This window comes from Diceros bicornis, chromosome 1 (assembly GCF_020826845.1).
Source record: "Diceros bicornis minor isolate mBicDic1 chromosome 1, mDicBic1.mat.cur, whole genome shotgun sequence".
Taxonomy (NCBI): Eukaryota; Metazoa; Chordata; class Mammalia; order Perissodactyla; family Rhinocerotidae; genus Diceros; species Diceros bicornis.
Genome location: NC_080740.1, coordinates 47,910,721 through 47,933,718, shown reverse-complemented (window position 1 = coordinate 47,933,718; position 22,998 = coordinate 47,910,721). Strand labels below are relative to the sequence as shown.

At 38.0% G+C, this 22,998-nt stretch overlaps 1 protein-coding gene across 1 annotated transcript in view; it reads right to left on the bottom strand.

The window, feature by feature from the left end:
• The window catches only part of CCDC192 (coiled-coil domain containing 192), a gene marked incomplete at its 5' end in the record, with an annotated part of 152,761 nt that overhangs the window by 37,846 nt on the left and 91,917 nt on the right, over window positions 1-22,998 (bottom strand). Inside the window, one exon of the mRNA XM_058548257.1 lies at window positions 19,243-19,375. Coding sequence (XP_058404240.1) covers window positions 19,243-19,375 — 133 coding nt within the window. The remainder of the gene's footprint in view (window positions 1-19,242; window positions 19,376-22,998) is intronic.

Below are 22,998 nucleotides of genomic sequence, written 5' to 3'. Positions count from 1 at the left end.
CTCTATTATAAGCACTTATAACCTGAAAGCCTTAACTTTCACATTCAGAACAATTCTACTGGGAATTCAACTCAATGCTTTGATGAAATTTTTCTTCTTCTTTATCTTCTGTAATATGATGTACTTCTGCAGAGTTTCAATATGGATTAATTGTGGGCAGACATTAATCTCTTTTTGGTAACTTCTTCCCTCTAAGAAACTAATTTTATGTTTTTTTTTTACTTTTTTTGGACTGAATATAGAGTTTTTCTCTTTAAAATCACTTTAAATAAGATAAATGGATTCTGATATAATGTAGCATATGAGACCAGTTTAGTTAGGTGGAGTCAAATAATGGTTACATGTGAGGGAACTACTATGTAACAGTATTTATTTTACTTATTTAGTTATATTAAAAGTCTGTTTAAAAAGTATAGAAGATGAAGTATAAAACTTTTAAAGAACACAAGTTTTAGGGAAGAATCACAAAACAAGTTGATTTGAAGTTTCAAACTAAAGTTATAAAGACTTCTGGTAGACTTGGTTCATAAAGGAACATTTTTTTTCAATTTAAGTTGAATTTTTTTCAATTCAAAGGAAACATTCTTTAGAAAAAGGAGCAGTCAGTAGAGTGGGTAGGAGACATTGTATATTAGTTACCTAGTAACTACGGTAAAAACATTCGTATTGAGCAATTACATTTAGGTAATTAAATTCAGATCATTTGTACTGTACCAGTCATGATATCTAGTTTGGGTTTTTCTTTCATTAATCACAAAGCAGAGAACACAGAAAAGGAAGGAAAAGAACCAGGGACCACAGGAAACTTGAATTCTCTGAATGAAGGGGCACAGAGTACCTGATTAAGGTCTGGAACTTAAGATCAGAACTGAAAAAGTGCAAGTGACTTCTTACTCTGATGAGTAAGTATAATAAATCCTCCATGATACTCATCAAAAATGCAAATTCCTGCATCTCAACATAGACATACTAAATCAGGACCTCTTTAAAAAGGGCCTAGGAATTTAAATTCCACTAATTCTCCAAGTGACTCTTATGTTAACATTTGAGATCCAAATAAAGCTGATTTGGAGGTTTTAAAAAAAAAAATCATACAAGCCAATTGCCTGATAATAATTAGGCCTCCTTCTAAGAATATATTTGTAACCAAAGGTGAAGCTAAGCAGCAACTGATAACCAGTAATATTTTCTCTGAGGCACCACTACTTTTTACCTAAGTATTCCATTTTCTATAAATCTTGCTAGAGATTGTATTTTTGTGCTTATTTCATCTCCTAGGAAGTAGCCAACAAACTGATCCTCATTAAAGACTTTCTAAAATGGGAAAAAGCATAGTTGACTGGGAGATCTGGGTTCTAGAGCTAGCTTCAGTCTTTTGATCTCTCTGGGCTTTGTTTTCTTCTGTCGAATATGGGTTTGGACTGTATCAGGAGCTGTAAAGGTAAGGTCAGCGAGTGGAAATGGCCTGGGTAACTCCACCAGGAGTGATGGGAGATGGGGCTCCTGAAGAGTGCTCATTGCATTTAAGGGGGCTGCCACTGTTCAGCTCTAACCAAAGGTTGCCAGGCAAACATTCAGACCCAGGATTGCCAGAATGTCCAACTTTTCAAGGGAAACTGGAAATCCTGCTTGGAATGTGAAATTTCCTGATTGTTAAATGGTTGAAACTAATGCAAAATATCTAACCTATAGCACAGGCCCATACTTTAAGGAATAAATAGAACACTTTGGTTGGCTAGATTTAGCCTGTAGGCTAATTTGTGGCCTTGTTAAGATGCTTTCTAGTTCTAAAACACTATATATCTCCCACCTTTCTCAGCTATCCAGATCTACGTTACCATATTGGCAACTCTAAGCACCTGAGACAACCTAAGTAGTAACTAGGAGAAGCTAGTTACAGGTTATTTCCTTATAGACTTAATCCTGCCTCAGTGTAGAAGATTTATATTAATTTTTAAAAGGATGATCCTAAGAAGGTATTCAACAGAGCAGATGCCTGGCTGTAGAAACTTAAAATGTCCATTCTCATTTAACATGTCATGGCTAACGACTATATCTATGCAAGTGAGTTAGAATTAGATAGGACTAAAAGTTCTGAGCAATCAGATGGCCTGTGATTCATTAAGTCCGTCCTGTAAGTGTCAGGACCTATTTTCCATGTCACGTAGACTTACAATGGAGATAACTAATTAGGACAAATAAACATTTCAGCTGTGTTTCACTCTTTCACAAATTATAAAGGCTTCAGGAATCTTTCTTTACATTTCTGTATAATTCTTTCAATCTTTGAAGGTTTGGATTTTTCTTTCTGTCTTAAATGTTAGATAAATCTAATGTTGCTGAATTAAAAAAAAATAGGCCATTGTATAATTTATAAAACCTACTCTGAAATACATATATGCAACATTGACACTCCATCCCCACAGATATTTGAGTATGAAAGATTCAGTTCAGAAAGAGTCCTTCAGTTGTATTTAGAAGTGTTTTCCTGAAGTTATTAGGTTTCTGCGCCTTGTATTGGACTATCCTTTGCTATGTTGAAGTCCTGGAAAATTTTGGAAGTTCCATTTGGCATTTTATACAATACTGACTCATTTGATATTTCTGGATTGTTAAAGGCCTAAGTGTTTATAGAAGAGTGTACCACTCTTTCTGCTCACTCTTTTTTTGGGAAGGGATCTACTGATTGGAGATCTCCAAAGGTATATTGAGGACACACTTGGATTGAGGTGGGCATCCTCATTCTGCCACAAATCCCAGGATTTTGGGTGATGAGACCTAGGATTTGTTGATTTTCTATGTTCCAGATGCCTTATGTACATTATTCCTAATCTCCCAACCACCCTGCAAAGTAGCTATTCCCATGTTACAGTTGAGGATATTGAGGCAAGTAAGGGACTTGTCTGAGTAACTGAGCTGGGATGCAAACCTAATTCTGTATGATTCCCAAGTCTATATTCTGTCCGTTACTTCCTGGTGCTTCTCGGTGCCGCAGAGTGGAGGGAGAGTTCTCTGGGCCCCAGTTTTCTGTCTGTAAAGCATGAGAATTGGACAAGATGATCACTAAGGTCTCTCTGACTTTTAACATCTATACCAATATTTTAGGGCTGTCTGCTGCAGAGAATATGACTCATTCTTAGGTGAAAGCCCCTTTGGATGTTTTCAGATACCTTTGATCCTGGCTGAGATTTTCAAACAGGATGTTGACAGATATACTTAATATTAATCTTGTCTCCCATGGCATTTGGATTCCTGCCAATTCTTTGTCACTCAAAACAATGGAGAGCATTATTTTCTCTTCCCTTTTCTTTTCACATAAAGCTCCTCTATACTGTTTCTCTTCCTAACCCTGAGCCATGGGTTTATATTTAACAAGACTCTTGTGTTTTTTAAAAAAATCTTTATTTGCACATTTGACCAACTATAATTCAGATTTCTAAGTCCTTTTTTAAATCTATAATTATCTAGGTTCTCTTTAGAATGTCATGTAAAACAATGCCACATCTTCATAAAACTGGACAACAATGATACAATGATGTCAGAGGACCACACTGCTAGTTGCCAAGTGAACTATTAGAGCTAGTGAAGATAAAATTTAAATTCTCTCCATGTCACCTATGTATCTGAAATCTACATACACATTTGTAAATACTTCTGATTATAATGGGAATATATTTTGAGTTCACACAGATTATTTTAAGTCATTTGAAAATCTAAGCTACGTCTCAACTAATTTCAGCATCTTAGATACTAAAGCAATTTTTATATAAGTTAGAAATGACTACATCTGTACTTTTCCATACTGCTAATTCCATCTAGGAATTATTCTTTCTAATGATTAGATTTACATAGTAACAAAACCAGAATGATGACAACAACAAAAAACAGCCCCTTAATTATCTTAGGATTGTCTACGTTTTCTTTTGAGATAATAAGTTTCTATGATGTTTACTCTGTACCTTAGGGGCTTTCTCTACTGCACTAAAAATGTAATGGAATCAGCTAATTGTACAACTTAATTCTGATATAAAGAACTTAAATGAAAATCTTCAAATAATTATTATAATTAATTATTATAATTATTCTTCTTCTTTATAGCCTCTTGGCTTGTTTTGGGTTTAGTAATTTGCACATCTTTCATTCTCACTTCTAATAATGATACTTTGCTAAAAAACAACATTTGTTGACAGGCTTCTTTACACAAGGCAACAGTACTGGATACTACGGGAGGATACAAATATGCTAAGGACGTAATACATGCCCTCAAAGAGCTTATGGTACAATAGGGAAGACATGGACAAAAACTGTTATCTAAGCTAAAATACGGTAAATTAAAAGAGCATAAATAAGTGCCTGAGGGGGTCTGAAGAGCTGGCATTTCACCTGGGACTTGAAGATCAGGAAAATTTTACAAAGGGACATATAGAATTAGGGGAGGATGTTCCAGGCAAGATAAATAAAATAAAGATCTTTATCATTATCAAAGACTTTTATTATTTGGTCCATTCTTTTTTAATTTTCTTCTGTATCCACCCCCTCCCATGCATATCTGTTAACATGGTTAACTCATATTTATCATTTAAGACTCAGTGGGGGCCTCATCCTTCAGGAATCCTCCTCCATCCAATAGGTTATGAATTTGAATTCAGTTTGGGATTAAGGAATATCCTTCTCAAGTCTTCCCCCATTTCATTAAATTAATCTCCTGTTCGTTATTTTCACAAGCTAGAATCCTAGGAATCATCTTTGTTACCTTCATTCCCTTCAACTCCATGTCCAATTCATCACCATGTCTCATTAATTCTATTTCCAAAATAAAGACTAAATTCATCTTAGAATGTGGCATATACATATAAAGGAATATTATTCAGCCATAAAAAGGAATGACATTTTAATATATGCTACCATATGGATGGACCTTGAAAACACTATGCTTAGTGAAATAAGCCAGACATAAAAGGACAAATATTGTGTGACTCCACTTATAGAAAATGCCTAGAGTAGACAAATTCATAGAGACAGAAAGTAGAATAGAGAACACAGGAGACAAGAAGGAAGGGAGAGTTATTGTTTAATGGGTAGAGAGTTTTTGTTAAGGATCATGAAAAAGTTTTAGATATCAATAGTTGTGATGGTTACACAACATCATGAATGTATTTAATGCCACTGAGTTGTATACCTACAAATGGTTAAAATGATGGCTATTTTGTTATATATATAATACCACAATAAAAATATTTAAAAAAAATTTTTTTAATGTTTTAAAAGATTAAATTCATTCTCTCCAATTCTACTTCTCTGGTGCAAACCACCAACACTTCTCACCTGGACTACAGAAATATTCACATTTGATCTAATCCCTGCCTATCTTTACACATTTATCTCCTGCTACCTTCCCTGCCATTTTACATCACTCCAAGGATATTAGATTTGTGACTATTACGAAAATACACCAAACTGTTTCCCTGAAATGGTTTTATATTTGCTATTTCCTTTTGGAGTATGCTCTTCCTCTGCATCTCTATATCTCTATATGCTTGACTCCTTCTCATAATTCATGTTTCAGTTGAAATGTCACCTCCTTCTTAATTAAGTTTTTGCCGACTTACCATGTCAATGTGTTCTCTACTTCTACTCCAACATATTATTTTTATATCATAGAACTTCATTTATTTTCTTTACCATGCATATCCCAATCTGTAACTTTTCTTTTTACTAATTTATTTAGCTTGAGTAACTGCATAGGTAGTGGTACCATTGCCTAAGATGGGAGAAGATAGGGGAAGACCATGTTTGAAGCAGAGTTGGGTTGAAAGTTTAGATAAACTTTAGATATATAAATAAGTTCACCTGCAAAAACTGAATCTGGAGTTAAAGAGAGAGAGTTGGATTGGAGATACAAATTTAGGAATTATTAGATTAAAGGTGATATTTAAGGCTGAGAATAAATGAGATAATCCAGAGAAAAACAGCAGATTCAGAAGAAGAGGGGCCTCTGGACTAGGTCTTAAAGATGTTTAGAGGTTCTATAAAGTAGAAATCAACAAGTCCAGAGAAAAAGTAACTGATAAGAAACAAAAACCAGAACTGTGTGGTTTGACATAGGCCAAGAGTAGAGACGTGTCAAGGAGAAAGGAGTGGTCATCTGTGTTGTATGATGCTATGAATTGAAGTAAAATGGACACAGAAAAGTTTATATTGAGTCTGACATCATGAAGATTTGGGGGGACTTTGCTTAAAGCACTTTCAGTTGAATATCATCCTCTAAATGGGGTGGGGAGAACAGATTGAGGTGGGTTAAATAACACATGGGAGGGAGGTGAGGAAATGAAGACATTCTGTGGAGTTGTTTATTTTAGAGTAAGAGTGGGACAAAGGTACTGAACGATGAGGAATCAAAGGAAGTTTGTGCAGAGATGTGAGATACCAACATGTTCCCATGCAGAAAAGAATAAGCTAGTAAAGAGGAGTATGTGATGCAAGTGTGAGATAGGATAAATAAGTGACATACCTAGGAAGGTGAGAACCGCGGGGTCTGGAGCACTAGCAGGAGGATAGAACCTTGAATGGGAGGAGGGACACTTTCTCCACTGGTAACAAAATGCCATCAGGAGAACACAGGTCATGACATGAAGCAAGAATTCAGATTTGGTAGTGGAAAGATGAGAGAGTCCTCATTTGAGAGAGACAACCTGTGTATTTTCAGTGAATTATAGGTGAGGTCATCAGCTGGGTGTAAGTGTGGAGGAGGCAAGGAAAGTTTGACAAGAAATATGAGAGTACAGAATAGTTGTCTTGGAGAGTGAGAAAGCAACCTACTGGAAAAAATCATGGCTGTTTTGCTGGGCAAAGTTAAATGCTCATCTGAGGTCTAAAATCATGCAAACAAAGTGAAACCAATCAGGCAGGTTTTGTGATTTTTGTCAGCAGGAGTGGAGACAGAGATAGAGAGCTTCTACCAGATGTTTTGTCAGGCAATTGATGGAGAGAGGCAATATGAATATGTAGAAGAAAGTTTTAAGAAATAAATCTAGGAAGATATGTTGAGGCCAATTTATGGAGGGCTCTGAATATCAGGCTGAAAAATATGAACTTTAGTTCACAGGCAATGGGAAGCCATGAAGTATTTCTGACTGTGAAAGTGACATTACCAAACTGTACTCCTGCATAATTAACCTGCCTTTAATGTAAAGCACTGAGATGGTTAAAGAAAAGAAATCATTTGTGAAAGACCAGGGATTAGATAATCAAGACCTAAATGAAAGTAAGCAACAGTGACCTTAAGCCAGACCATTGAAGGTTAATTCCTAAGAGATCTTGGTATCTACGGGCAGAGACCAACTTGATAAGAATATCAGCCACAGGGGAGAGAATCCTGAGGGCTGGACTAGAATTGGTCAGGATATTACCTAAAGCAGTTGGGAGCAGACATATATCAAGGGACATATCAATTAATCGCAGAATGAATGAGAACCAGAGATGTCACCTTGAGTATTGGATCCAAATAAATAATTATAAAGTTTTCTACCAGTGATAGGGCCAGAGGAAGTCAGGAAGAGTTCAGGAAGTGGTATGCACAATGGGCAGAATTAGAGTGGCTCAAGGCATAGACTATGGCCAACACAAGGATGCTGGGTGCTGGCCCAGAGTGCTAAGTAGGGCAGGGAGGCCAGCCAGTTTAAAGAGTGGAATAGAAAGGACTCTAATGTTCAGTTCAGTTTTACAGGATTGGCCAATTTAATGACAAAGCTCTCATTTGAACCCTCAGTGCTAGATTTTAAGCCCTCTAAGTATATGCATATGCTATCATTATGAGTTGAAATGGTAATGTGAAAAGTCATAAAATAACACAGTTGGCGCTAAGTCAAAATCAGGCTATTACAATACAGTGCAGAAGAATCAATAATATTTCAAATCTATCCTAGAGTTTGATAATCTCCTTCAACCTGGGAGCCAGTAGCTGTGCTAAGTGATCCCATGGGCGTCACTGGCAATTTGAAAGTACAATGTATTCCCTGGTAAATCTGCCACTCGGGTTGACTTTAAATTTTTAATTTAATAAGGAAACTCCATCACCTAACAATTCATAAACATATTAAGTGATAGAACACCAGAATAGAATCCCATTAAGTTTTATTCATTATCCATCCATCCAACATTTCATGACCATCAAGCATCAGGCACTGTGCTAGGCTAGGGATACAGGGAAAAATAAGACACTATCTGTTTTCTCTTCAAGTAACCTACAGTCTAGTAGTAAAGAAAGATAAGCAAGGAGACATTTATAATAGATGTTACGACTGCAGTGTGGACAAGGTTTATGGATGCATAACTCATGGGAAGGCCAGGGAGTTGTTGGGGAGATGGTAGTGGTGATGGAGGTAGTCCCAAAAGACTTGCTGAAGAAGGATCAGAAGAAAAAAGGCTTTAGATCAAAACAGATAGGGGTAAGGGGTTAAGGCATCTTAGAGGAAATAACTGGTGCAAAGCCTTCAGGAACCAAGCAGAGGCACTTTGGCAGAAATTCCCAGTAGTTGCATATGGCTATAACATTTCATTTAGGGTTGGATTTTACTCATTTCATGTGGATTTTATTTCTCTAGTATAATCTTTATTTATTTAGTTTTTTCCCCTCCCTTGATTTGAAGTTCAATGAAGGTTTTTTTCATCCTTGCTTAACTTTCATAAGCACCAGATAGTGTTTAATATAACGGATGCATGTAATAAATCCAGGAATAATACAAATAAAATTTTACCAAAATAGAAATATACATGTGAAATCAGTCATTAAAAAAGAGTGAGAGCATTTATTTATTGCTTAGATTAAATTAACCAAAAGGAAAACTGATGTAATTGAGGCAATAAAATATTGGTAGGTCTATCAGTTTTCTTCAGGAAAGTTTTCAAAGAAGAACCAAAGCCTTTGTATATAATATAAATGAGAGTGTTCATCAGCATATGCTCTTGGGGAAGGAAAAAAGAAAACCTCAATTCAATTTCCATTTCCTTAAGAATTTATCCTGGAGTGAATTTTTAGCATCATGGTACTGCTTTATTGACAAATAAATTAAGGTAATTAATTTGGTTTGCCAATATTCCCGCATATATGTCTTTGTTTAGAACCTACAGCTTCTGCTAAATAGATTATTTCCCTTTGGCTTTAGATCAAAAACAACCTCAAAAGAAGAATATCTTTTCTCAAATTCAATTATTGACTCTTGGGACTTACATGGAAAAGTTATGGCTATGAAAAAAGAAAAGATTAGCTACTCACATCTGAAAATGTTGTTTATAGCATTAAGACAGATGGCTTATACAAGGTCTGGTTCTAATATTTTCTCTTCTGATACAGTAATGAAAGATAAGCACTGATTCTCACTTTCAGAGTAATCAGCTCTGTACTTCTCTCGATATCTCCTGACATTTTCTTGGATTTATGGTGTTGATTACATTTTACTAACCTTCGCTTCTAAGACTCTTAGCTGCTAAGATCTACAAGCAAAATCAGTTAGATAAATGTGGCATTTCTACTTTCTCATGCAATCCTGTTTGAACTGTAGGTATACTGATAATATATCCAGGATTCCATAGCATGGTCCTGCTTTCAAATATTTTTGAGTATTAATGTAAATTTTTACGTTAGAACTTATGTCAGGCAGTACCTTGATTTTTAATTCTAATAATATGATCACTATATATAAATGAGATATTAAAACTTTGAAAGGAAAAGTGTATTTTGAAAGAATACTCATTTTAAAACTCTAGGTAATCTTTTTTTCTTTTTAGTGAGGAAGATTAGTCTTGAGCTAACATCCGTTGCCAATCCTCCCCTTTTTTTTTTGCTAAGGAAGATTGGCCCTGGGCTAACATCCGTGCCAAGGCTAACATCCCTGGGCTAACATCTTCCTCTACTTTATATGTGGGATGCCTGCCACAGCATGGCTAGATAAGCGGTGCATAGGTCAGCGCCTGGGATCCGAACCCGCAAACCCCGGGCTGCCAAAGCAGAGTGTGGGAACCTAACCACTACACCACGGGACCGGCCCCTTAAAACTCCAGGTAATCTTTTAAAAATAGTAAATTAAAATTATATATGAATTAATTACCATTATACATAATTTTAAATGAAAATGAACAGTGTCTGGTTGTGGCATACCTTACAAAAAAATAAAATAAAAGCATACTGAAAATCACCTTTTGTCAGAAATTTACTAAGTAACGTAGGATAAGACCAGAGGTTTTGGCACTTATCCAGAGTTAGAAAGACCTAGTCGCCCTAAGGCGCCATCAAAATTGTTTCTCTGATCAGCTGGGATAACTGAATGGAAGAGACTGTTTGTCAAATAGGTTGACGTATTGTGGGTCAACTTAAAGAATGAAACTTTTACTTGAAGTCAGAATCCTATTATACACAGCTCAGTGTGATAAAAATTTTGCTGTCTTATAAATTTAGGAACTTTTTAAGAGTTAAGGTAATATTAGGATTCTGTGGAACTAAGTAAGTTTTATCCTATTGACTTGAGTCTTGTAAGTGCTTGTTCTGCCTTTGAGGACTCATAAGAATTCTTGAGTACATCCATTCAGGAAGCACACATGTATCTCGCCATCATCTCTCGAACATCCTTTACTTCCCTGGCATCAGAAATTCATCTTTTGAAGTTACAACTGATCAATTTATAAGAATGTACGTTCCGTTTGTGGCTGAGGGCTCCTCCCTTCTTTTTTGCCAAGTTCTAGTCAAAAGTGCCTAGAATAGGAACAGAGTTCCTTCCTTATTAACTAGGAATAACCAAGAAATAAGTGGCCCGTGGGACATGTCTAGACCATCTTTGTGGAGGGATGCTCTAATGGTGTGCCCAGGTTGAGAGGACAGCTTGGTGTGGCAGGACTTCCAGGTTTTACTGGAAAATCAGAGTGACATTCTCAGCCATAATTTCTGGGATTAAAGAAACCATCTGCAGAAGAGCAATAATGTTTTCAGATCTTGCAGGCACTGATTATTATACCAGCATCAGTTAACATACTTCTCCTGGATCCAACTGCATATTAAGCAAATCAGGAATAATGCTGTTCCTTTTACATTTCCTCTTTATTTATTCTTAGATATATGTTCTTTGTCAAATATCAATTGTGGCTTTATTTGATTAAGGAATTTAGAGACATAGTAGGGTAATTTGGTCCAAGGCAGTGTATCTTTAAAAACAAATAGTCTTCCAGACTACCACAATGCATATAGGGGTCTATATCTAATATATATATAAAACACTATTGCACTAGCTAGAAATAAATCCTGTGCTTTCAAACAGAAGGCACCCATTTGGCCAGCAGAATCTTGTCTGTGCATCCTTTTAAAATTTGATTTGATGAGCTCAAGCCCTCCAAAAGTATCCACTCATTGCTGCAAATTTATTCACATGACCAATGTAGCTCTTCTCTAACTTTAACCTCCTGTCAGGAAACATTGAGTCATTAAATAAAATAATACTGAGGTTTCTGGGAACACAGGCGGTAACATCATTCCCTTTTTTACTTTGGCAACAAGAGGTTTGTACCAGTAACAACTGTACCAGTATTGACAGCTGGCTGACAAGTGTTTGCAACCTCAAATTCTCCCAATTCAGCTTTTGTTGACAAGTAAATGTCCATCTACCAATGTTTGACAAAGGAGCGCTCACGACTGCTCTGCAAATTTCCTAGAAAGAAGCATTTTTTCTCAGCTCTAGTCCAGGTTATTTAACAGCATTCCCAAACAGCACATGCTGCTCTGGCGATCAGAGCAGTCTCCATGGTTAAGTAGGAAACTTTTGAAATTGATCAAGCTCCAATTCCCATGTGCCTTGTCTGGCATTTAGCTGGCGCTTGCCCTTTCATTCAACCTCTCTGGATACAGAAGCCAGGAGACTTTTTTTGAAAACCACTCCTAAGGGATGGACAGAAGGAAGGGAATACCATTTCCTGATAATAGTGTAATTCCAAAATTAGTCTTACAAACAAAGGAGGGAGGGGACCTTGACATCATTGAATTCCCACAGCTGGTATAGCTAGCAAATACTGGACCCCAACCAAAAATTTCAGAAAGGATCTTCTTACCCTTTGTTACTTATAAAATAAATAGATTTCCAGACCTTTTGCAAAGGAAGGGCCTAGATGTGCAGTTTGAAAATAATAGGGAGAGAAAGAAGATAAATTTAGTACTTTCCTGACAAGATAAAACTGGTTTTCACCTCATGGCTGTCTTCTCCAAGCTTATAAGGTTTACCTAAAATAGATTAAAGGGGACAGCAAGAAGTATTTTTTTGTCTTCTATCTAGAAAGTTTTCCCATATTCTTTTATCTGATAACATTTCTTAGCCCTTGACCTCTGGCACATGACCGAGGTGTGGTCCATGACAGCACCTCATTACCTTGGCCACAGCAATTGATCCACCAGTAAGGTTGTGATACAAGTAGCATCAACCAAATTCCTTCCCTGAGATTTCTGTATTGATTCTGTGAGAAAGAAGTTCTGTTCCCTGGAGTTGGGTATAAATTAAGTTTCTTCTGTTGTAAGTATTATAAGCCAATTCTGACTACTTTAAGCAAAAAAACAGTTTATTGGAAGGACATAACTCACAGCATTGAAGGAAAGCTTACAACCACACCTCGTGAAGGCAGCCTTAGGGATATAGATATCAAAAACTAGCAGACTATTTCTTCAGCTGCCAGGGCCCAACCTCCAGGACGAATCAACTCTAGTCTTTTTCTGTCCTCCTTCACTCAACTCAGCTCAAGATTCAAGTTCCCCATAATTCTCCCCTACCCCCCACCAAAAAAGAAAAGATTCAATATCCTGAAAAAGAGCAAGTGTGACTGGCTCAGCTAGTCATAAACCTTCTCCTGGGTCAAGGGGGAAAGGGACACCCTGACTGATAGTCTCACAGGCCTGCAGAGAATGGGAGAGTACTTCCCCAGAGGAAAATCATGCTTCTGCTACTGAAAGAAGAGGGAAGTGGTTCTGAGCCGAAAGAAACAGATGTTCACTATAGACTGTTAAGCCAGGGCAGCCAGGGGACTCTTTCCTGGTCTGTGGCTGCGATAGCTCAGATGAGGCCAACAGCAAAGAGGAGCCAAACAAGCAGTCCAGAAACCTGTGCCTCCACCTTCTTGCCAGCCTCAGGAGCTAGTAAATTTCTTCTCCGCTTAAACTAGTTTCATTTTGGTTTCTGTCACTTGCAACCAACAAAGTGCTGATCAATGCCTAGTTTTCACATGAGTGATTTTTAGGCCCTGAGGTCTCTGGAACGTTCTACTGAAAATTAAAACCATCCTAAATTTGTACATATTGAATAAGTAACATTTCTTGGAATCTTCGTGCAATAAATCCCTAAGCTTTGTAGGGACTTCTGGAGCAGTTGCTTATCTTTGAGGGAACTTCTGAAGTCAGTGAGAAGACGCTGGCTTTGGGGTACAGTGGCTCCATTTGGGGAAGACTTCAGTGGACAAAGGAAGAGAAAAACCAACAGGCACTCTCTGAATGATGCCTAGAGATTATAAAGATAAATATAAGCTCTTTCTATGAGAGACATACTAAAATTCCTTCGGGACTTGTGATACTTAGAAAGCACACCTTGAAATTTTCACTCCTGTGCTCTCTCGTTTCCCCTATTGATAATTGCTGGAGTTTATTGGTTTAAATATAAGATATCCCACCTTGGATTAGTTTCTGTATCTGAGCGTTCAGTAGGAGTGCTTAAAAGAAAACACTTTTCTGCAAAAGTTGGGATAATAATGTTGTTTGGGGGTGGGGAATCTCCACCTTTTTTCCTCCCTAAATTCTTATCACTTTCTGTCAAAGCAATGACATCTTTGGCAGGAGTCGGGAAGTACAGGTGGCCCATTTGTGCTTTGACCAAATATCAGACTGAGCCCCGTGCAGTCTGATGACATGGGTGGTGAGCAATGCTTTTTGTCAAAGTCCCAGCAGTTGAAACTGTGAGATCCCACGGCCTTCCTTGCTACTTTCTTAGAAAACTCTAGATAGACTGGCAACGTAAATCTCTGTGTTCGGTGGTGAGAAAAGGTTGTGTGTAGAACTATTGGTCAAGTAATTGGTTCCTAATCTGAAGAATAGCTGGGTTGAGAGAAAGAAGAAGAAGAGAGGTTGGCAGTGTTCAAAAAGCCTAGACACAAATGGACAACTATTCAAGACTAGCCTTACTCCAATAAATATTGACATGACCTCTCTCTAAATGCTTGGAATTCTACCAAGTCAAGATTTTCTTTAGGCCCAAAGCACTCATTAAAATACACTTAACACTTGACAGGGCGTTAGTCATTACATCTTAGTGAGGATTGTTTTTAATCACTGTTTTGGGATTTTTTTTCCTACTTGAAATAAAATTCACATAACATGAAAATCACCATGTTAATCATTTTAAAGTGTACAATTCAGTGGTTTTACTATATTAACAATGTTGTGCAATCATTGTCACTATCTAATTCCAGAATATTTTCATCACCCTCAAATCCCTGTTTTCCTAACACCTAGTTGTAATAGGAGCTTTGATCCTGAGGAAGTTTGTAGGAGGAGAGATAAAAAGGAGAGACTGTTTGAGCTGAGTGCCTTTGGGTGGACATCATGATAAAAGACACTCTTTACAATGTTGATTAGAGTTTTACCCTGGGATGTTGGCAAAGAGATATGTCTCCTGACTTTCTTAAGAATATAGGACAGCAGTAGTCTGATTCTTAAAATCAATGGGATAGTGTTTAAAAGCAGTTTTGTGTCACTGAAAATCACTGAAATGTCAATCTTGTTACAAGCCTCCCTCAAAAGTGTGGCCGGCTCTATTCGGACATTGAGTCCTGGATAAGCTAGCCCTGGATGCACCTGAACTACCAAGGAGTATCTTCCTAATGGGAGTAAAACCAAGAGATGACTTAAAGTTGATATGGCTTTCACTGGGCCAATGGGAAGTTGCATGTGGGAGCTAGATACTTTATTTGGTATGCCAGATGTGCATATTAAGAGAAAAGAATTAAATGAAAAAAAAAAATCCAGAAGAGTGCATTCCCTTTGTGTGCTACTTTGAAATCCATAAACCAAGCCCCCCGTGTTCTGATCAAAGATAGGACTTTCATCATAGCAAGAGACTTAATGCTCATGCGCCACCAACAGGATTTAGTCAATAAGGTCTTTTGCAAAGTAGCTTTGTCCTCCTAAGACAAAGGAAGCAAAGATTGTTTTGAAATTTATCCTTAGGTTTCTGCATACTAAGGTTTACCAAAAGGTGGACTCAAGCTCTGAAAGAATACAACAGGCATTTCACTGAATTCTGCTAGTAAATAAAGCTGCAAGCACTTCAGGTGCAGGCTGTGGAAATGATGGAAGGAATCTGCCTTGGGCTGTGATTATATGCACAAAGTAAAATCAACAAACAGCACTCAGGCTGTAAGCAAGTTTCCTGCTGTGCGAGTTTTATAATAAAGATGTTTCTCTTTTCAGTTGAATTTTCCATTGACTTAAATCATTTATTTCCTCAGAGGTAATTTAAGTACGTAGCCAATGAAATAGTTTACTGTGTTTTACATAAAAAAATTAAAAAGTTTGATAGTTCACTGTTTCATCAGTTTGAGTATGCTTAAAAGTATTCCTGACATTCCGAAACATCCCTCTGTTCAGAAGAGCTGAATGGCAACCGAATATATGTAGACTTACTTAGCAAATGAAACAAACAAGGAAAAAAATTGCATATTTGGGTAAAAAGAAATTCTAATTTATTTGGAAATACCTCATTAATCTGTTTGTTGGAACTGTATGCATCAGTTTGTAACCATAATAGAGAAGTAGCTTTATGTTAATCCAGGTAACATGTCACTTAGAATTAACACTTTTTTCCCTTTTTGCAATTTCACTTGTTATAATAAGGCAGGCCTGTAGAGTAGGCAACCATGATGTCACTTGATGGAGGCTGGAAGGGGACTCCTTTTCCAAAGTGGTTCACTTTCCATCTATTATGAGGTCTGAAATTACACCATTGGACATTTATTCTTTGGATCATGGTGATCTCTCTTTCATCAAGAAGAATCTACTTAAAAATGCAAATATTCATGGATGGGTGACTCATTAAGCATTATCTTATCTTTTAACTTGACCATTAGCTAAGAGTGTATTGGACACGCTGGTTTAGTCCTTCACTCTTTCTTTCCAGAAATGTGCTATCCCTTCCTTTAAGGAAGTGCTTTTCTCCCAGTCCAGGCCTGTGCTTCTGGTGGGAGCTACCAGTCCCAACATTCTCCTTCTCCACTCTTATTTCTCTCTACCCTGCCACTCAGTGGTGGGTACATGACCAGAGTTTGTCCAAAGATGGCTGGCCAGCTCTGGCCACAAGGATTGATTCATGTCCCCAGATGGGTACCCAACCCAAGCCACGACAGAGTTCTTTCTTGTACTTTTTCTAACTGGAGCTGGTGGGAAAATGCTTTCTTTCCTCTCTGGAGGACAGATAAGGAGGGCAGCCCATAGCTGCTTTTGGTCATTCTCTTCTGACATCCTGCTTGAGAGAACGAAGACTCAATGCAGAGAGAAGCAGAGATGAGACATACAGAGTGTCCTGATGGTATCTGAGACTCTGCACCCATTGGACTCTGAGGCATGCCCTGTCTTAGTTTGTTTACACTTAGCCAATAAATCACCCTTTCTCTTTAAGCTATTATGACTGGGGCATCTGTCATTTGCAAACAGAGGTCTGAGAACTGAAAACAAACATTTTATAAAAAGACACACGATAACTAGAGAAAGGGTGGTGTTCTGGTCCAGGAATGTGTGTGGGAGGTGAGTCAACCCTACTTGTTCTGTAGTTAAATGGGGGTCATTGTGTGTTAAACTTATTGACAACTTTTCAGACTTTACTTTCAAGTGAATTGAGAAGTAGGGCAAGGTGACCGAAGTCTCTGAGAATGAGAGGTAATATTATTCTGTGGCCACACCGGCCTTGACAATCTCCAGGGTTATTGAATTCAGGGTGAGGCTGCATGGGACCGATGGGAAAGTAAAAATGTACAAATATTTGATTTAAGATGTTAGAAACTAAATCAGTTCACTGATTTAGTTTCTCCACGAAGTAAGAGAAGCAATTTGTAGGTGCAAAACTGAGTCCCTGTTTTCATCCATAATCAGCTGTGGAATATTTGGCTTTATTTAAATTTATATCTGTTCATAACACATTAGAATTTATTTTTCTGTACTATAGTTTATTTTTTTTTAAACAGAAATATAGAGAAAAATGGGCTAAGAAGATAAGGTGGGATTTAGTTTTCTGCCCTCCCCCAAATCATTAGAGTCCTGGTACCTCAGCATTATTTTAATTTTGACCTATCAAAATATCAAAGGGTCAAAATTGTCATTAGACAGAAAATGATATTATTTTTGTCAAAAATGGGTAATGAGAATTAGATACCTTGCAATAATATCTTTTTTCACTAGATTTAAGATACAGTTGAGAAGTTGAGAGCTTCTCTCAAGTGAGCTGGAGAACTTTCTCCAGTGTGCTGTATAATTGTTATCAGCTTCCTATTATGCAACCAATTTGAAATCTGGCTGTGATGCCTTAGAACAAAGACCTTTACGTGGATAATATTCTCTAAAGGATTTTATTTTTTTAGGTTTCATGGTGGTAAAAGCAAATTCATAAACTGTCTTTATGTCGTTCTTTTGAAAGAGAAAAACAAATTGACCTTCGCATATGTTTCAAGGTGACTGTGGTACTTGCCATTTCAACCCTGGGAAAGTGCTATTCAAAATTGAAAAATAAAACCAAACTCATATTAAAAGCTTCATCGTGTGGTTGGGATGCTGGGAGTGTCTCACTTTCTGAAGCCACCACATCGCCTACTTCCTCCTCCTCCATTTATTTCCAGGTTCCTCCTCTTTTTCCAAAATTATTTATGAGTAATAAAGGAAGCCAGAGTAAGAACAATGGCATGTTCCTGGATTTACAAGAGTGTCACACATCAAAGGAAGACATTTATTCCAGGGAACCACAGTTTTGCAAGAGATCCGCCAGGCAGAATGAGGTTCAATATCGCTGCTGCATAGCGGCGAAATACCCTTCCTGTATCAGAGCTGTGACAGGCATCCGGGTGCAGGGTAGGCTGTTGGCTGGAGGCTGACTGCCCAGGTGTTGCTTGCACATGTCTAACTTGGGGCAAGGTAATCAACATCTCTAAGCCTCTGCTTATTCTTGTGGAATCCATAAATATACTTATTTCAGAAGTTATTCTAAGAATTTACTCTAAGAATTAAATACACGTAAAGTGCTTAGCAAAATGTCTGGCAAACAGTATTAAATGTTAACTTGTATAATTGCTAATGATGGCAATCTGAGGGTTTTTTTTTTTTCCAATGTGTGTTTATAGTCTCTTAGTAGGAGAAAATTTTTTTTTTTGGTGAGGAAGATTTGCCTTGAGCTAACATCTGTTGCCAATCCTCCTCTTTTTGCTGAGGAAGATTGGCCCTAGGCTAACATCCGTGCCCATCTTCCTCTACTTGATATGGGACGCCTGTCACAGCATGGCTTGATAAGTGGTGCATAGGGCCGCGCCCGGGATCTGAACCTGCGAACCCCAGGCTGCCAAAGCAGAGTGTGCAAACTCAACCACTATGCCACCGGGGCTGGCCTCTGGAGAAGAATTTTTAAAAAATCCAAACCAAACTGGCTATTAAAATTTTTCTGAACCACCCAAATTTCATCCCCAGCTAGTCTTCCCTACTTATTTCTGGCTCATTTGCCTATTGCCTATTGCCTAAAACTCTAATTTCTTCCCTTCCCTGAGCCTGCCTTAGCCTACAAGCCTATCTATACTTTTAGACAAGCTCCTCTCCTCGCCCCACTTCAGAGTCCCATCCCTAAGGGGCTTCAGGTCTTTCTTCTTAGGCCCTGCCCTGCCCTCACTGCCACTCAGTTTGTGTAAGGACACTTATCAGATCTATTTCAGTCTGGCTCTTCAGCTTCAGAGACTTTCCTTTAAGGAACTGCTTATCCATTCTCTGTCTTTCTTACGGTGAAAGTGAACCCAGCCTGGAGTGAGCAGTTTGTGTGCTGTCTCTATTCATGCGGAATGGAGGTCAGGCCAGGCCAGCGGGCTACTGGGCCAGTATGCTGCCTGGCATTGTGGCCTTGCTTTTTGCTTTGTTGACAATAAAACTACATATATCACCCAGGACGATGGGCCAGTGTGCTACTGTCACGTGGTAATACTGACCTCTAGGGGCTGGCTTTCCTTCACATAGAGCCTTTATCTTCTCATTGAGTTCCAGGACTGTGATGGCAGCCTCTTGCTTAGCTGTTGCCAAATCAGTTTGTAGCTTTTTCAGTTTCCTTTTATGCTTTAGTTTCTTGAAAAAATAAGAGTTTCCGTCACTAGAGACAGAAGCATCAAAGGAATAAAAAGAACTAATGATGTCTGAACAAACATAGCCTTTGAAGCCAGGCTTAAACGAAATGCTCCCTGTTTATCTAGATTGAGCCCTGTTTGAGGTCTGTGCAACTGAGTGCATGTGCTCCTGTTAGAGCATTGGAATCCCCAATAATGAAAGCCCACTCTTCATCATAGTATCTTTTACCCTCTTGAAGGGTTTCTATCCGGATCTGAACCTGGTGTTTTGGTTGCTTATAATAGAGGCGATTAGAGAAGAACTCTAGTTGCCAATTGGCATTTTACCACTGAGATGCTAATGCATAAAAGTATCTGCTTTTTTTTCCCATTCTGCAAGTAGACTCACATGAAATAGTCAGAGCTTTGATTTGGTGTCATTTTTCACCCTAACACCATAATGTTTTGAGTTCAAATAAACGCTAAAGTGTGTGATGCTCTCGTGGAATGCGGATGTTTGCAGATATTTACTATGGTATCTATATAGGGAAGGTGGTCAGGAGTAAGAATGGTTTGCAAGCAATAGAGGCCAGGAATTCCTTGCTGTAAAATAATCTGATTGCTTTCTTTGAAAGAACTATATTAGGAAGTTGTTACATGTTGAGAGTAAGGTTCATGTTGAGACTTTATGACTAGAAAGCCTCTTTTATGTATTTAAAAATGGATTTAATTTGTCAAAATTGGATTTATCTGCTACTATGCAGAAGCTGAGGTGAAAAGCGCTGATTTGCACTTTTGTGTTGCTGCATTTCCACTAAAGAGTTCACCTTGCCAGGTCTTTGTGGGCTGATAATTAGAAAGTCTGGGAAATAAACGACTAACATTTCTTATCAGACATAAATCTCCAGATAGGGAAAGGAATGGTTTTTGCTCACCAGGGAAGAGAGTGTTCCCTGGTCTTTGAAAGGAGTACACTCAGGCAGCAGGGAATCACTCTGTTCTTTGAGAGTAAAGCCAATAAAATCAGTTTATCAAAGATGGAATTAGATAGACACAGACCTCCCATTTTAGAGACAGCTTGTCTTCCAGTTCCAAGGCAGGAAGATCAGGACTTTACAAAAGCTTAATTAATGGCATACACATGACTACAAAAGAATGGGTTATTCAAAGAAGAATGGTAGTCGTGGAACTTCTTTAAAGAGAGTTGGAGGGGTAGAATTTGGCAGAGTTCACCCAGCATGATCTAGGCGAGAGGTGCCCTGAGTCACAGGCTGGTGCCTACTCTATGCAGCAGTTCTACTAGAGTGGTAGTTACTATTCACATACTCATTTCATCCTTATACTAATTATGCAGCATCTCTTTGGTGTCAGGCACTGTGCTGGCCGGCTGCTGAAACATCAATACTGATAAGGTCTCTGCCTCATGCCACTAAAACCTTCTAACTAACTTTCTTCCTCTGAGTCTCTATTTATCAAAACCCTTCACAGTTTGGCCTGTCATGCAGATTAGTTCAGGGAGAGACTGAGCTGATCAAGAAATCACGTGCCTGGGTATTTGATAGCTGTGTTTCTCATAGTAAATCATTAAGTTGGCTGCTAATCTATACCTCTCTCTCATAAGATGATTTGCATCAGCTTGTTCATGAGGACCTCATCTATCTCAGGCCTGTGGTGATAACACCTGTGAGGCCCTGTGTGGTCATCAATGACCTTTCCTGATGCTACTTCAAGACTGCTCTGTGCTCAGATTTTTCACACTTTCCTTTTACCACATAGAACTTTGGGGAAAGAAAGGGAGAGGAAGGGTGCAGAAATGAAAATTGAGCATATAGAGGGAATGAGGGAAAGAATGGCAAGACGGATGCAGAAGAGAGTGCTAATTAAAAGTAACAAAAAAGAACTGATAATGATATGCATGCTGAAGTGTTAGGGATTAGGTATACTGATGAATGAGATTTACACGGGTATGCATAAAAAAGTGAGACGAGATTACGGATGGACAGAGAAACAGATATGTGATAAATCCAAGATAGCAAAATGTTAATTGTAGTATATAGTTATTAAGTACATTGATATTTGCTATAAAATTATTGCAACTTATTTGTATGTTTGGAATTTTTCATAATAAAATATTGGGAAGAGAAAGAACTAAAGATTTAGTTTCCTTACAGTGCCCCTCCCTTAATTCTTAATGGATGGTATTCAAATTCTGAAATCATGTCACAACTCTTCATATGCAGATAAGTATTCTCTAGAAACTTTTCTCAGAGTAGGCATTGATAGTAAATAAACAGAAGTGAAAAATAAATGCAACTGGTGAGAATCGATGGATGATCACTAGGATCTGGCATGGTGTCACCAAGAAAAAATCTTATTAAGCTACATTTCCTTTTTGACAGGATGACTTGATAGATAGCATGCAGGAACTCAGTGGAAAGACATAGTGCTTCTCAATATCAACTAAAAATTTTAATAAAAAACTTAACTCACTTTTTAAAAAAATCTAATTTCCAGACCACCTTTTTGTCTTTTTGTTATGGTGATTATATGTTCTTCCTTTTATTATTGTTATAATATTTGTGTATTTGCCTTATGATCTGAGAAAGAAACTGAGGGTATTTAGTTTGGAGAAGACAGCATACAGGGGAGTCATGTCAGTTGACTTTAGTTATCTAAGGGACTATTCCAGAGGAGAGGAAGTTGAGTCAAACAGTATTGTTCTAGAGATACCACGAGGAACAATGGGTAGAAAACACAAGAGGCAGATTTTGGCACAGCACGAGAAGGCACTCTACAACAATCAGATCTGCATCCATAGCAAGATAGGATGGGCCTTGGCAAAGGCCTCCTGCTCTGGGAATGATCAAGCAGAGACTGGATGAACATCTGCAGGCAGGCCCATAGTAACCCCCGGGATCTGGGTCAAGAGGTAATTGGAGGTCTGGCTTACCCCCAACTCTTTCCAGTTCTGGCTTCATCCGGATCCCCCGCAACGCAGCACATGCATGAATGAACACTTCAGTCCTCATAGTCTCTAAGGTGGGTACAGTTGTCCGGGATAACTTAAGGGTAATTCTGGTATTTGTGAGATGTTGGATAAAAAGGCCAAGAAGGCCTGTAGGTTCCTTAGAATTCAAGGATAATGTGACTCAAAATGTATAAACTTTATTATTTAGCCATAAGCAAAGGGGAGGGGAAACATATTTAAACTAAAAATTGAATAAAGGACCTAGATTGTTTGCTTAAGGTTTCAGTTGGGACCTTTAGGTTATTCAGATAAATTTAAAAATAGTTTAACATCTTTGTCTTTTTTTTTTCTTTCTTTTCTCCAGACAGAACTGCTGTATGCTATTAATTCATAGCTCTAACCAAGCCCTTTGGGCATTTCTAAAAATTCAATTTGCCAACATGTTTTTTATTAGTCATAGACATCAAATGGTTTCAGCAATGATAATATTTTCCTTTGCTTTTTTGGCATTCTCCAGCCAGGCAACCCAAGTGTTGTACTTGAATCTAATAGAGTCTGTTATGGTCTCCTTAGTAACTAGGAGCTCCCCTTGGTGATTACTGAGAGGATGGGAAGGCTTTATAGCTTGGAGGTAAATTCCTATTACCTTGCTCTTTTCCTACTTCTCCTACAGGGTG